This window comes from Crinia signifera, chromosome 12 (genome assembly GCF_055691185.1).
Source record: "Crinia signifera chromosome 12, ASM5569118v1, whole genome shotgun sequence".
NCBI classification, from domain to species: domain Eukaryota; kingdom Metazoa; phylum Chordata; class Amphibia; order Anura; family Myobatrachidae; genus Crinia; species Crinia signifera.
The window spans coordinates 10,872,597-10,887,133 of NC_139228.1; the positions used below are offsets into that span (position 1 = coordinate 10,872,597).

The window sequence follows — 14,537 nt, forward strand, 5'->3', positions numbered from 1 at the left end:
AGTGTACAATTGCCAATTAGTTGCTTAATTGCACCTATAAGGGACTTGTGCTTTTATCTAAAACTGTAATACATGTAGCTTACCCCAAGCATAAACTTCATTCAAACCTAAAATGCTTCGCTATATGTAGCTAGCTCATTGTGGGCGGGATGTATTGAAATTATAAATATGGTCCAAACTACAAAAATGCCATTAGTGACACATTCCGGTGCTTGGACGGCTCTGGAATGTATTGGATTCTGGAACTTAGACAGAAGCCTATGGGATTCTTATTACATTGGTCCCTCAGAGGGAACCAATTTTTTTTTTGTTGATACTTGAGAGCAATAAAGTGACCCTTTTTATATTTTAGCACAGAATTTTTGCCCTGCAGATATTCTATATGTTTATACTGTAGTTTACTAACTGGCGGCAGTAAGGCTTGATATGACTGCCCCGTAGAACGAACGTAGACGTAATCGAGAAATGTTGGTGCAAATTAGCATGCAAAGTTGGCAAATCTAAATTCCCATTTACCCTCTCTCTACTTTCATACAGCATTTGCCGATAACATTGCTGATAACATGACCTGGGCCACCACCAGCCAGAACACTGTCTTGATAAAGTGGGAAGAACCACAGAACCCCAATGGGTTGATCTTAAAGTATGAGATCAAGTACAAGCGTGACCAAGAGGTAGGTGGCTGGAATAATGCATTAGAGAATGTGAATTTATTTTAGTATTTTTTAATTGAATTTTGATATCCCTTAACATCTAATTATCGAGTTGATTTGCACCAGTAATACAGTGTTGTCCCCTTGGATGTCGGCATACAATATGCCTCTGATTGCCTACCTCTTTCAGGAAGGACCTTCTACAGTCGTGTGCGTTTCCCGACAAAAATTCCATCGCTACAAAGGCGTCCACCTAACCCTTGTGCAACCAGGAAACTATTCAGCTCGGGTCAGAGCCACATCCTTGGCGGGCAACGGGTCATGGACTGAGCCCATTGTGTTCTTTGTGCTTGGCCCTAGTAAGTTACCACCATGTTTACTGTGGAGGGGAGGAAATAGGGTTTGAGCAATAGGAAGCATAACAAACCAGAAAGTGGTTTTGTTGCTACGATAGGTGGCTATCTCTGAAGAGCTGGCTTGGCCGGCGGCTATCTCTGAAGAGCTGGCTTGGCCGGCGGCTGTCTCTGAAGAGCTGGCTTGGCCGGCGGCTGTCTCTGAAGAGCTGGCTTGGCCGGCGGCTGTCTCTGAAGAGCTGGCTTGGCCGGCGGCTGTCTCTGAAGAGCTGCCTTGGCCGGCGGCTGTCTCTGAAGAGCTGGCTTGGCCGGCGGCTGTCTCTTAAGAGCTGGCTTTTGCCGGTGGCTGTCTCTGAAGAGCTGGCTTGGCCGGCGGCTGTCTCTGAAGAGCTGGCTTGGCCGGCGGCTGTCTCTGAAGAGCTGCCTTGGCCGGCGGCTGTCTCTGAAGAGCTGGCTTGGCCGGCGGCTGTCTCTTAAGAGCTGGCTTTTGCCGGTGGCTGTCTCTGAAGAGCTGGCTTTTGCCGGTGGTTGTCTCTGAAGAGCTGGCTTTTGCCGGTGGTTGTCTCTGAAGAGCTGGCTTGGCCGGCAGCTGTCTCTGAAGAGCTGGCTTGGCCGGCGGCTGTCTCTGAAGAGCTGGCTTGGCCGGCGGCTGTCTCTGAAGAGCTGGCTTGGCCGGCGGCTGTCTCTGAAGAGCTGGCTTGGCCGACGGCTGTCTCTGAAGAGCTGGCTTGGCCGGCGGCTGTCTTTGAAGAGCTGGCTTTTGCCGGTGGCTGTCTCTGAAGAGCTGGCTTTTGCCGGTGGCTGTCTCTGAAGAGCTGGCTTTTGCCGGTGGCTGTCTCTGAAGAGCTGGCTTGGCCGGCGGCTGTCTCTGAAGAGCTGGCTTTTGCCGGTGGCTGTCTCTGAAGAGCTGGCTTTTGCCGGTGGCTGTCTCTGAAGAGCTGGCTTTTGCCGGCGGCTGTCTCTGAAGAGCTGGCTTGGCCGGCGGCTGTCTCTGAAGAGCTGGCTTGGCCGGCGGCTGTCTCTGAAGAGCTGGCTTTTGCCGGCGGCTGTCTCTGAAGAGCTGGCTTTTGCCGGTGGCTGTCTCTTAAGAGCTGGCTTGGCCGGTGGCTGTCTCTTAAGAACTGAGAACTTTAATAGAAAAGTTGGACTAAATGGATCACAGTATTGTTTTTCCAGCCCATCTATCTGATTGGGACAAAACAGACAAAACCATTGCAGGAATGATGGTATCCATGTGAGGCCCTAATATAGTAATTGTATTCTCCACAGCAGAGGAGCAATCAGAGAACTTTTATCTTCTGCTGAAGGTGATGCCCATCTTGCTGCTGCTGATCATTGCCTGTCTGGCTGTGATGGTCTTTTTCTACAATAAGAAGGGGTAAGTCCCTTGTCTAACTGTATTGTGTGTTATATTGCTTCCACATTTCTTTGTATTGGTAGGGTTGCACAGTTGCACAGTGAGGCACAGTGGTTAGCGTTCCTGCCTCACAGCACTGATGTACTGTGTTCCACTCCCTTTGCGACCCTAACTGTGCGGCGTTTCTATATTCTCCCTGTGCTTGCGTGGGTTTGCCAAGTTTTCCAGATACGCCGAGTTCCCTTCCATAATTCAAAAATCTACCGGTAGGTTCATTTGACTCCCCACAAAAGTATCGCTGTGGCTCAGAAATCCGGATATACTGTAAATATATACTGCTATCGTCCTCTTGGTCCAACTGTTACACGGGATCTAAAGGGGTGATAGGAAATAAACTGGACTAGTTCATGCTACACACCAGTCTTAAATCTGCAAAGCTTCCTCGTTCCTCCCAAAGACTTGTAGCCTATAACCATGTCTAGTCCCTCTCAAGAATGCTACATTGTGAGTACGTGACTGTAAATGTATCCGCTGGTTCCACAATCCACCTCTTCTCATTATACACACACAAACATGAACTGGTGCTAGGTTTTGTTTCCTGAAAATAGCGGAGAATAAGCAGCCAGATTCCGTAAGAAGGGGAGAAAGATTTATTTTCGTTACATAACAACGTAATAGCGCAATAAGCCGGCGCGGACTTGTTGCAGCCAGTAACGGCTCTTTTTTTGGTCGGGGCAGAAATTCTGCAAATTGTAATTATTGTAAGTAGCAAATGCAGCACCTGGGTCATACTTACAGTAAATATATTTAATGATGTTTTACAATGGATTCCTTTGCAGCAGGTAATACAGTAAGAGCGGTTCTCTTGTTGGTACTGAAGTTTGACTGCTGTCAATGCCAATATCAGAATGCAAAAGGGTAACTTTCTCTCATCAGCACAGTGCTTAACACATATATTACCAGTCCAGATTTTACAGATAGACCTACTTAAGCACAGGTGAGTTAATAAGTACCTTTTATTTAACCATCTGTGCACAGTAGATATCAGTAAACTTGGACAGTTCTGCTGAGTCCACACTTGGGGTGAGATGTGCTAAGCCTTGAAAAGTGATAATGGAAAGTGGTGAACTGTCAGCCAATCAGCTCGTACCTGCCATGCTACAGAAAATAACATGCGCTGATTGGCTGGCGGTTCATCAATCAGCTCCTGTTATTTTTCAAATGCAGCCTGTAGCATAGCAGGTAGGAGCTGATTGGCTGACAGTTTATCACTCTCCATTTTATGACTTTTCAAGCTTAGTACATCTGGCCCTGGGTGACATTGCTGGTCTGTGGGCCAGTGTGTACCAGCAATGTCTGTGAGCGACGTCGTTTACCGATATATTGCATTGGCTGTGGGTAAAGGTGATCCGCCCACTGCCCTCAGACTCGCTGCATGAGCCAGCGGGGAGTTGCAGCTCTATTGTGACCTATTGTGAGCTACTTTGAGCTACTCCTAGTGCATACCTCCCAACGGGGGGGGGGGGGGGGGGGGGGGGTAGGGTAGTTGGGAGGCCGTCCCCCCCCCTGTTGTCCGTGATTAGACCCTGCATGCGCACAGCGTCTATTCATGGCAGCCAGAGGGGCTGGGGGAATAGCCTGCAGCTCACGGCACTGCTTGGCATGCCTCCACAGCAGCGAAAACTTGGGCGTGGTCTCGCGGCAGTGCTGTGAGTACAGGCCACGCCTCCTTTTCTGAAGACCATGCCACCTAAAATTCCTAAAATGTTGGGAGGTATGCTAGTGTGTACAGTGGCATCGAGAAGGGGGGAGTGTGTGGTTGGGGCTGCTGGAGGGGTCTAGGTCCCACAACCCTCATCCCCCCACTCCCTGTTGAAGGGAGCTGGGCAGTGGGGAGAGAGATGACCGGCTTCTGCCACAGCACAGCCTCTCTCCCCAGCACACTACTCACTGCTCAGTGCTGTGTGCTGAGCTGGGGAGAGAGACTGAAGTAGTGGCAGCCTGTCCTCCCTCTCTCTCTCATTTTTTTTCAAGAGATGTATTATTATTATTATCGTTTATTTATATGGTGCCACAAGGGTTCCGCAGCGCCTGACAATACATAGATGAGCAAAGAACAATACAAGAAAGACCTTACAAATGCAAATTAGGACAAGTACATGGTAAATAAAAAAGACCGTTGGGTACTTGTTTCCTAGCACGGCCACAACGATTAGGATCTCGGGCATCGCAGGTAAAAAAATCGCGTCGGTCGCATCGCATGCGGCCAAAAAAATCGCATGCGATGCGACCGACGCGATGCCCGCGATTTCCCACGCTTCGGGCTCGGTGGCTCGCTGCGCTCGCCACACTTTCTATTCTCAACTCCACGCCGACGTGGATAGTAGGGGTATGAAAAGGTCGGAGGACGCGTACCGCCGCCCCTCGCGGGCTCGCTGCGCTCGCCACGCTTCGGGTTCACGTTGATCGTGGGGTGGCGTTAATAATTTTTTGGGGGGGCCATTTCACTGTTCAGGGGGGTATTTTGGGGTCTCTGGGACATTGTTCGCCATGTTGATTTGGGTAAATTGAGGCATTTTACATTGTTCCCTATGGGAAATCGCGGCCATCGCGTCGGTACCATCGCATGCTTTTTTTGGCCGCATCGCAGACCATTATAAATGACCCGCGATTATGGCCTTGCTAGGAAATAAGTACCGACCGTTGCAACAGCGGACAATGACGCAATTATAACAGTAGAATAAATAAGTGATGAGCACTAAAAGAAGGGATAGGTTAAGGGTACTGAAAGATAAAGTAGGAAAAAACACCTGAAAAAATAAAATGATCATAGGCGAATCTAGGGGGTGGTCCGAGGGTGCACAGGACCACCTATTTTGTAGCTGAGGGATGGGGCATTCCAACGAGCCCATCCCCGTGTCTCTAGCCCCCTGGGTACCGGAGATACTGCCAGGCAAAGCTGGAACGTTTTCCCTATAGGATAACATGGGACCCGCTAATTCCGACCCCCACCCAGTTCAATGGCTGCCAGTTCCCCCTTCGGCATCACTGAAGCTCGAGGTTGATCTCAGTCGAACCCAAATCGCTGGGCCTTCAATCTGATACCAGGCTGGATCCATATGGATTAATTGATTCCAGGGATATTGAGGTTAAACCGTTTTTTTTTTTTTTTTTTTATTTCTTAAATGTAATTTCATGACTGTTTATGTTCTTTGAGGGCAGATTTCTCTGGAACCGAACAGCCCAGTTTCACGGGACCAAAATCATTCGAAACACAAAAGTTCTTCAATATGATACTGGTCTCATGTAAAAGGGTTAGCTGTTTCCGAAGATATAGCTGGTTGGTTAAAGGGGGGAAGTGAGAGGGGAGTGGTTTCTCTCACACCAGAAAATGCAGGGACTAGGCTGGTGTATAAGGGGTCAGCCTGGGAATGTCCCTGCTTGATCCTGGGACCATATTCCCGGGTAAATCCCTGCATTTTCTGTTGTGAAAGGGGTATTATTTCAAACAGCCGTGACCTGCAGTGCTCTGAATACAGCCGGGCAACCTCCTGCTCTCTGCCCAGCTGTCAATGACTGTCACCCCTGCAGCTTCCACTCCAATTCTTCTCCCCGCTTTCACCTCAGCCCGCCCCCCCCCCCCCCCTCCTTTAATCATGTGGTGCCGGCGCCCGGCGTGTTCCCCCGACGTCACGCACAACAACAGCGCGCACAATATTTCAAATGTCCACTCGGCTAGAGGGGACACCAGGAGGGGTGTGGGAGCGTGCTCTGCGCTGCGCTCTGCTCCTCTCCCCATAGAAGCAGCTGCACCGCTCTCCATCTCTCCCTGCAGCAGCGAAGGCTCATATAAAAATTTACAGTAAGTGGCACTTTTGGGGGCATTGCTTATGGGACGCTACAAGTGGCGGTATGTGGGGGCATTACGCATAATGTGTGGCTTAATGTGTAAGGGGCATTACGGTGTGCAGCATCATGTGTAAGCGGCATTATGTGTGCAGCATCATGTGTAATGGGTACTATGGTGTGCGGCATCATGTGTAATGGGTACTATGGTGTGCGGCATCATGTGTAATGGGTACTATGGTGTGCGGCATCATGTGTAATGGGTACTATGGTGTGCGGCATCATGTGTAATGGGTACTATGGTGCCATCAAGCAAGAACCCCCTAGCAATGAGCACGTAGGTAAGCAGCACTTATGTGGCAAATATGTAATGGGCATTACGGTTTGTTATATAGTATGTAATGGGCATCATGATGTGTGGCACAATGTGTAATGGGCATTATGGTGTGTGGCCTTATGTGTAATTGGCATTACGGCGTGTGGCTTTATGTGTAATAGGTATTACGGAGTTTGCTAAAATGTGTAATGGGCATTACTGTGTATGGTCTAAAGCAGGCATGTCCAACGTTGGCCCTCCAGATGTTGTGAAACTACACATCCCAGCATGCTTTGCCACAGTTTTGCTATTAGAGAATGCTAAAACTATTGCAAAGCATGCTGGGATGTGTAGTTTCAAAACATCTGGAGGGCCAACGTTGGACATGCCTGGTCTAAAGTGTAATACCACACCCCTTTTTGTGATGCCACGCCTCCTTTCCATGAGACCACGCCCCCTTTTTGCAGCGCGGCTACGCCACGCAAAGGTCCATCTGCTGTTATGTCTGGATCTGGGACCACCCATTACCATAATTCTAGATTCGCCTATGAAAATGATATAATGTAAACAGCTCTTTTAAGTAGCTTTTAAAGTCCGTCGGGCTGCTATGCGGTCCCTACCTCTGAAACCTGGGAGCGGGGTGGAGGTTGAGGTCTTTCCACCCCGCTCCCAGGTTTCAGAGGTAGGGACCGCGTAGCAGCCCCACGGACTTTAAAAGCTACTTAAAAGAGCTGTTTACATTATATCATTTTATTTTTTCAGGTGTTTTTTCCTACTTTATCTTTCAGTACCCTTAACCTATCCCTTCTTTCAGCGCTCATCACTTATTTATTTTACTGCCTTAATTTTTATTGAGCTGCTCCTTTTATCATTTTATTTTAGCGCAGTGGCAGAGGTATATTCTAAGAGAAGCACATGAGGAGATAGAAGGAAGCACATGAGATGTAGCCATACCTCCTCCATTTTACCAGGGCCAGCCAATCTGTTGGCGCCCCTGAGTGTTTATGGGCAGGGGATGAGCACTACTGCGTCATTGCCAGCCCCGCTGTATGTTGCCTGGTTTAACAGGACGAGTAAACCACTTTCCACAATCTCCTATTGTGGAAAGTCGTTCAAGCCCTCCCCCCCCCCCACCAAAAACGCTCCGTGTGTACGTACCTATAGTGTGCCATGAAGACACCGGTATAGAGCTTTACCTCTAATGTTCCAATTGCAAGCTTTTGATTTATTCGGTCTTGTGATCAATAAGCGGATTATGGAGAATGACTGATTGTTTCTAGACATTTGTTTTCAATTTGCCTTTCTGTTTTGGTCCATTTCCCCTCCCATACCAATACCGTCTTCTCCATGTTGTGTTCTCTTACCACCATAGCAACCAATCAGATTTTGCTGCTAATTTATCACCTTCTACAGATATTAGTCAAAATCCAGTTGCTATGGGCAACCTCCACATTCACTTCAGTGAATATATGTGCTGCCAAACATCGCCTCTTTGAGTCAGCTTGAGTATAATAGTCTTGAAAGGCTATTGGTTTAGAACATGGCCAGTGCTCGTGATGCATGTACCATTATTTGCATATGAGAGGAAGAAGACCAAATACTTCACTTCATTCACGTCATTTCTGTTTGTATTTGCAGGAAGAACGATGGCTTTCCCAAAGGAACAATGTACACCTCTGTTAATCCGGAGTATTTTAGTGCATCTGAGAGTGAGTAAGGAGCTCCATAGTGGTAAAAGAAGAGTGTTTGTTTGTTTGGGGTAGATTGTATGTAGGTGGCATGTCCTTTTACTATATTGTAAATCTTATATAAAAAAGTCTAATGCTGCTCCTCACCTATATGGGGGGGATTCAAGTGTGCACACCGGCCTCCCACTAGGTGGCGGCCAACGGAGCAATTAAAATGTTACTCCATTCTGGCACACACAGCTGCCGTTGACATTGTTGTTGACCTTAAAAATCATCCTAACTGTTGCCCAGGAACTATACCGTACTGACCATAACTTTGGGTGCCTTGATGGATGTTCATATAGTGAATTCCATCCAGTTACATAGTCCATAGTGGAGCCTCTAAAGCTCCTACTAGACCAGAAGATTGACACAGCGGAGTCCCTCAGGTGCTTGGCAATAGCAGAACCATGCAGAAGACTCTACGGTATCTCTCGTGTCTGGTGGACCGAGAATCACCTACTGTATTATAATGTATGTGTTGGAATGGTGACCACTGGGTGCCACAGCCTTTCAGAACCACAGCATCTGATCATTCAGATGCCACCACACTGATCGGACCTCTTCAACACCATTTGACTGGTACAAACAAAAGTAGGTAATCCTTCAAGCATCTGAGGAACTCAAGGCTTGGACTGCAGGTCTATGTTACGTAGAGAGGTTGATGATGACCAAAAGGGCAATCCTTTTGCCAAGTTTTTATATGAAATTACCTCAAATTTTATGGTGGGATTCAGTCAAAATCCTGACCGTTGTAAAGGTGCGTACACATGTACAGATTTTCTGTCTGATCTATCTGGTGGGAACAAAAACCTGGAAATGTATGGGAGCATATGACAATGAAAAATGTCCACACAAATGCAGGAAAACAGAAAAAAAATATATGCTTTGATAAATTTGTTATATCAGAACGATTTAAACAATTTGTCTGACTGATCACTGTCTGTTTTCAAGTGTTTGGGAACAATTTTTTGATTGTCATATGCGCCCATACATTTCCAGGTTTTTGTTCCCACCAGATAGATCAGACAGAAAATCTGTACGTGTGTATGCACCTTAAGATAGACAGGTGGATCTCCATTGTATAATCCCAACAGATCCAGCCAGTAAGTGGAGGGGTTGAGGTTAGGTTGTGGGGTGGGGTGGGGGAGTTTAGTATTAGGCTGCGAGGGAATGGTTTGGGTTGGATTGCTGGAGGGCGAGGTTAGAATTAGGTTGCAGGAAGGGTGGGGTAGGGTTAAAATGTTAACTGAGATCTGTCAGAAGTACTCTATAGGTCTCCTGACTTTTGGGGTTTCATACCCCTCCCTTTATAGACGCCCCAAGTGCACAGGACAGAATCTTGCGATGTCCCCGTTTTATACACATCAAACTGCTTCTGTGAACATCTGATGTAGCTTATTCTACCATTAGGGGTCTTTCATGCAAATGAAAGTTGGTTTTACCAATGTCTTAGTACTAGCATAATGTGAATTGATTGTTTTATTATAGCAATACAATACACAGCATGTAATTACAGTATTAATGTTAATAATATCGCAGTGTATATTGCGGATGAGTGGGAGTTTCCAAGAGAGAAAATCACCATCATTAAAGAGCTTGGGCAAGGTTCCTTTGGCATGGTGTACGAAGGCGTCGCCAAGGACATCGTGAAGGGTGAACCGGTCACCCGAGTGGCTTTGAAGACCGTCAATGAGTTGGCCAGCACACGAGAGAGGATAGAGTTCTTGAACGAAGCGTCGGTGATGAAAGCGTTCCTCTGTCACCATGTGGTATGTCTAAATTCTCCATACACATCATAATCTTGTCTGTGGCTGCTGTCTCTTACACGTTCTATGGGGGAAGGTCTGTCTTATTAGAATTATGGTTCCATGATTGTGATGGTGGAACATTTACTTATTCAGTTAAGCACATTTTGTGATAGAACGACCCTATTCTGCACGGATGAGTCCCAACAGGATGGCGGCTTTTTGTACACACTGTTACCTGTACCCCAGATTTCATTCATGTCTCCCCCATTGTATCTTCTCCTAGGTCCGTCTGCTAGGTGTAGTGTCACAAGGGCAGCCGGCTCTAGTGATCATGGAACTGATGACCAGGGGGGACCTGAAAAGCTACTTGAGGTCGTTGAGAGCGGAGGAGGAGGTACGTGTATCATGCGGGACCCCCCCTCTTCTCCCTTCTTAGAAGGGCCATGGTCATGTTCTGTAGTGACAGCAGACAAATGGTAAAATAGGTCCCAGCAGTATACGCAGCGGAATAGCAAAGGCTATTGTGTCTACTTGATGTGTGGTCCGATGTGGGTAAAGCCACCGGTGGGATTACAGAGCCTAGATTCCAACTAACAGCAAGATACCACAAGCTGTCACAGATGACTATAGGTAGATGGTTCGTTGTCCAGTAGACCGGCCTGGTGTGTGGGTGACGGGTGTGCTGGACCGCTCAGTCGTGTTTCACAGATGGCGTGACTGTCTGACTGTTCTCCGCAGCAGCAACGGTAATACAGGGAGCAGCGGGCCGGCAGCATGGTTCCCCCACTGGGGTATGGGTCATAGGGGCCACTGGATGAAGGTCAACCACTGAAGGTCAACAGGGCTTAGGTCGACAATTTTTTTTTTCAAAATTTTGCCATGGACATGGGCACCGTCTCGGTGTACACGTCTCCTTGCTGCACTTGGCATGCTTCGGGCACACTATTTTGTTCTCGCATCACGCCGTAGTGGATGAAATACCGCTTGTCGGCTCAAAAAAAAAAACCACGTTGACCATTATTGACCTAAAGCTTGTGTCGATCTTGCGACCCTGTCGACGTTAGTCATGTCAACCTATTTCAGGTGCCAACCTAAGACCTGTAAACCTAATGACCGTGCCCTCCCCCCACGGTACGCAGCAGTGTGTCTCAGTAGAGAGTCTGTTATAACGCCCTGCTTTTCCCGCCACTACTGGAACTGCAGCACCGTTTCGAAGCTCAGGGTCATGTCACCCGCGTGCTGCATTGCTGGGAGCTGGCGCCTCGCAGGAGCCATGACGAGTTAGTCATTGTCTATGGACGGACGCTCCACGAGGCACCTTTTTGGCCAAGTCGGACGTACAGTATTTCTAAAATGTTAACTTAACCCTTTGAGTGCCAGGGGACTTTGTCAAGATAGGTGTGAAAATTGCCAAGCAGACTGTTTTATTCATCGTAATGACCTATAATGTTACCTTTATATAATATAATTATTTTTTTTTTTTACACAACATTTTTTTAATTTTTTTTAATTTATTTAACAAATGTGAGCGGCATTGCCATTTTTAGCTAATATTCTCACAGAGATGTTGGCACTCAAAGGGTTAATTGTCCGTACCAGTGGATTCAGATCCCGGCCCTCAAGTTCCACGAACGGGGGATGTTTTGAGGATTTTCTTATATCGCGCACAAGTGAGTTTCCCTGTGTAGAAAGTAATTAATGACACCAAATGTTTCCACAGACAGAAATTGTTAAACATGTCCTGTTGATAGAACCTGAGGGCTGAGGCTGAGCACACCCTGGTCTTCATAATTTTACATGTTATTTCTTACCATACGGACCTGATTTAGATTTGGCTATAGCTATTATGACAAAATGAGGGTCTTGATCGTTACAATAATTGTATCTTTCTCCTCCTCCTCAGAATAATCGTAACGCTACGCCGCCATCCCTGAAGGAAATGATCCAGATGGCGGGGGAAATAGCAGATGGGATGGCTTATCTGAATGCTAAAAAATTTGTACATCGGGATTTGGCGGCCCGGAACTGCATGGTATCGGAGGACCTTACTGTAAAGATTGGTGGTAGGTAGAAATCATTCTCACTGGTCTCCTTTGCATCACCATAAATCAGGGGTAAATCATATAATTAGGTACAGACAAGAACAAGACGTACCACTATGGCATATTAATAACAACTACAGTGCTCAGATTACTTGAGTAGAGAATACAGAGGGGCGCTGGGCGGTCCTGAGCCGTATCTGGATGGTGGATCCCTCAAGTTTAGCTCGACAACTCCATGATCGACCACTAGTGGTTGGAGGCGCCTAGACAGGCTGTGAAGGGAGATTGGCACCTGTGAATTATCGACTGGAACATGTCAAAGTCAACACAAGTTTTTCTGGTGCCTAATGTCACGGGGTCCCTGTGGACACTATGTGACCAGGGGAAGGAACGAATGCACAGCTCATAGACAACATGTTGATTCTGTATTTGTGTCCTAGACTTTGGCATGACAAGAGATATATATGAAACGGACTACTACCGGAAAGGGGGCAAGTCACTACTGCCGGTACGATGGATGTCTCCAGAGTCGCTAAAAGATGGGATCTTTACACCCTACTCCGACGTCTGGTACGTACCTCTGGATGAATGGTTTGGGTGGTTTATAATGGGAAGCGAACCTCTCTGTGGTGTGTGTGTAACGATGGGTGGTATATGGCAGCAGCAGGCTTTCCCGACCCTTCCGGAGGCAAAGACCTACTAGACCGTGCGTCACTAAGCTAAGGAGCTCTAGAGACAGGTCACACACTGGAGCTGTACAGGTGCTGGGTGAGAGGCTCTTTAGTCTCTTATTGCATACTAGGGTCCACGTATACAGCTGTCCATGAAGAGAGATATGTGGGCCGGAGATACAAAAGGTCAATTCTGAGTCTTGTGAAATGTAAATGTAAATGTTTTACATCTACTTCTAGGCTGGTCCACAAGGTGTCGCTTACATTGTTTTCTCTCCACAGGTCTTTTGGGGTGGTCCTATGGGAAATCGCCACTTTAGCAGAACAGCCTTACCAAGGCATGGCCAATGAGCAAGTGCTGCACTTTGTCATAGACAACGGTATCCTGGAGAAGCCAGAACATTGTCCCGATAGACTGTGAGTACTTTTGTGAAGGCGAGAAGTTCATATATTGTCTATTACAGCTGTTACTACAGACTAGGCCATTTCTGTCCAGATTCAGTCTGTACTTATTAGCCTTGCATTTATATACTCAAGAAGAGCTCATACCATTGCCATGGGAAACGGCACAGTACTACTGTACTCACTGCATTGTTTACATAGTATTTCATGAGTAATGTTGTTGTTTCCCTTGGCAACACAAATAAAACACTTTAGAACTTGAAGACTTTTGGTGCCGAATAGGATTAAGTCGATCAAGGTGGAGTCCCGTGCAGCCCCCCCTCAACGTGCATCAATAACGATCAATAAGGAACAACAAAATATACTGAGGATGAGTCTCAATAAACAATATTTTATTGCACTGAGTAAAACCAACATAAAAATTATATTTATATATATTAGCGGTGTACAGGATGAATCGGAGTTGCCTACGGTAAAATAACCATGTATGATGTTGATACAGCATTGTACTAAGGAGCACACCCCAGTACTGTATGTCCTGGCGATTACTTGACCCTTCCGCATCCACATTCCCAGCCCGATTTACTCACCACAATAACACACCTCGGATACGAGAACGTTCTAATAGGGTACGGTGTAAATGGTTAGCACGGACTAGGTCAATACCTTAAAATAGTCGACATACCCAAGGTCGACATTGACAAAGGGTTGACACAAGCTTATGGGCGACATAGACATGGTCGACATGGGTTTTTCACATTTTTGGGTGTCTATGTAGAAGTATGTCAACATGGACACCGTACAAGTGTATCTTGTACACTCGCCATGCTGTGTTCGGCACACTATGCTATCTATTCCCACGCTATTCCCACTTGGATAGTAAAACAACTTTTTTGGGGGGGGATGTGAAAAACAGATGTCGACCATAAGCATGTGTTGACCTTTTTGTCAATGCCGACCTTGGGTATGCCATTGACCATTAGTGGTCAATGCAGTCATTGTCTACCCAGTTACTGTATACCGTTTTACTATAAGGTGTCCAATAGACTTGCAGCGGTTTACAAACTGCTTTTACCCCAAAATCCAGGATCTGACCCAGTATTTAAAGCACTGAGGACGATTCACGCCTGCTCCTGCTTGTATTTCCCCAAAATCGTAGCAGGCACCGACGTCATGCGCCCACCATTTTTGAGGGCACACCCCTCCGCCGGAGGTCCATCCCGGAATGCCCCATCTGTCTATTGAGCTGCAAACACCTCGGCACGGGATACATTTAACGAAGGTGGGCGCAGCCGGGCCCTGTGCATGTGCAGTGGCCCACCATCGAATACGGGGCCGAATTCAGACTGCTGCGTGCAGGTGTGAATCAGCCTACTGTTCCAATCCGGGTCAGACCCATGATTTACTGCATTTACACTG

General features: G+C 47.1%; 1 protein-coding gene across 2 annotated transcripts in view; it reads left to right on the forward strand.

Moving 5' to 3' along the window:
- INSRR (insulin receptor related receptor) overlaps positions 1 to 14,537 on the forward strand; it is a 49,300-nt gene that overhangs the window by 32,012 nt on the left and 2,751 nt on the right. The window contains exons 13-21 of one of the 2 annotated variants that reach the window (XM_083167832.1): positions 538 to 674; positions 844 to 1,012; positions 2,276 to 2,384; positions 8,164 to 8,234; positions 9,795 to 10,024; positions 10,287 to 10,397; positions 11,907 to 12,066; positions 12,486 to 12,615; positions 12,999 to 13,133. In XM_083167832.1, coding sequence (XP_083023958.1) covers positions 538 to 674; positions 844 to 1,012; positions 2,276 to 2,384; positions 8,164 to 8,234; positions 9,795 to 10,024; positions 10,287 to 10,397; positions 11,907 to 12,066; positions 12,486 to 12,615; positions 12,999 to 13,133 — 1,252 coding nt within the window. The remainder of the gene's footprint in view (positions 1 to 537; positions 675 to 843; positions 1,013 to 2,275; positions 2,385 to 8,163; positions 8,235 to 9,794; positions 10,025 to 10,286; positions 10,398 to 11,906; positions 12,067 to 12,485; positions 12,616 to 12,998; positions 13,134 to 14,537) is intronic. The other variant, XM_083167833.1, reaches the window with a different exon arrangement.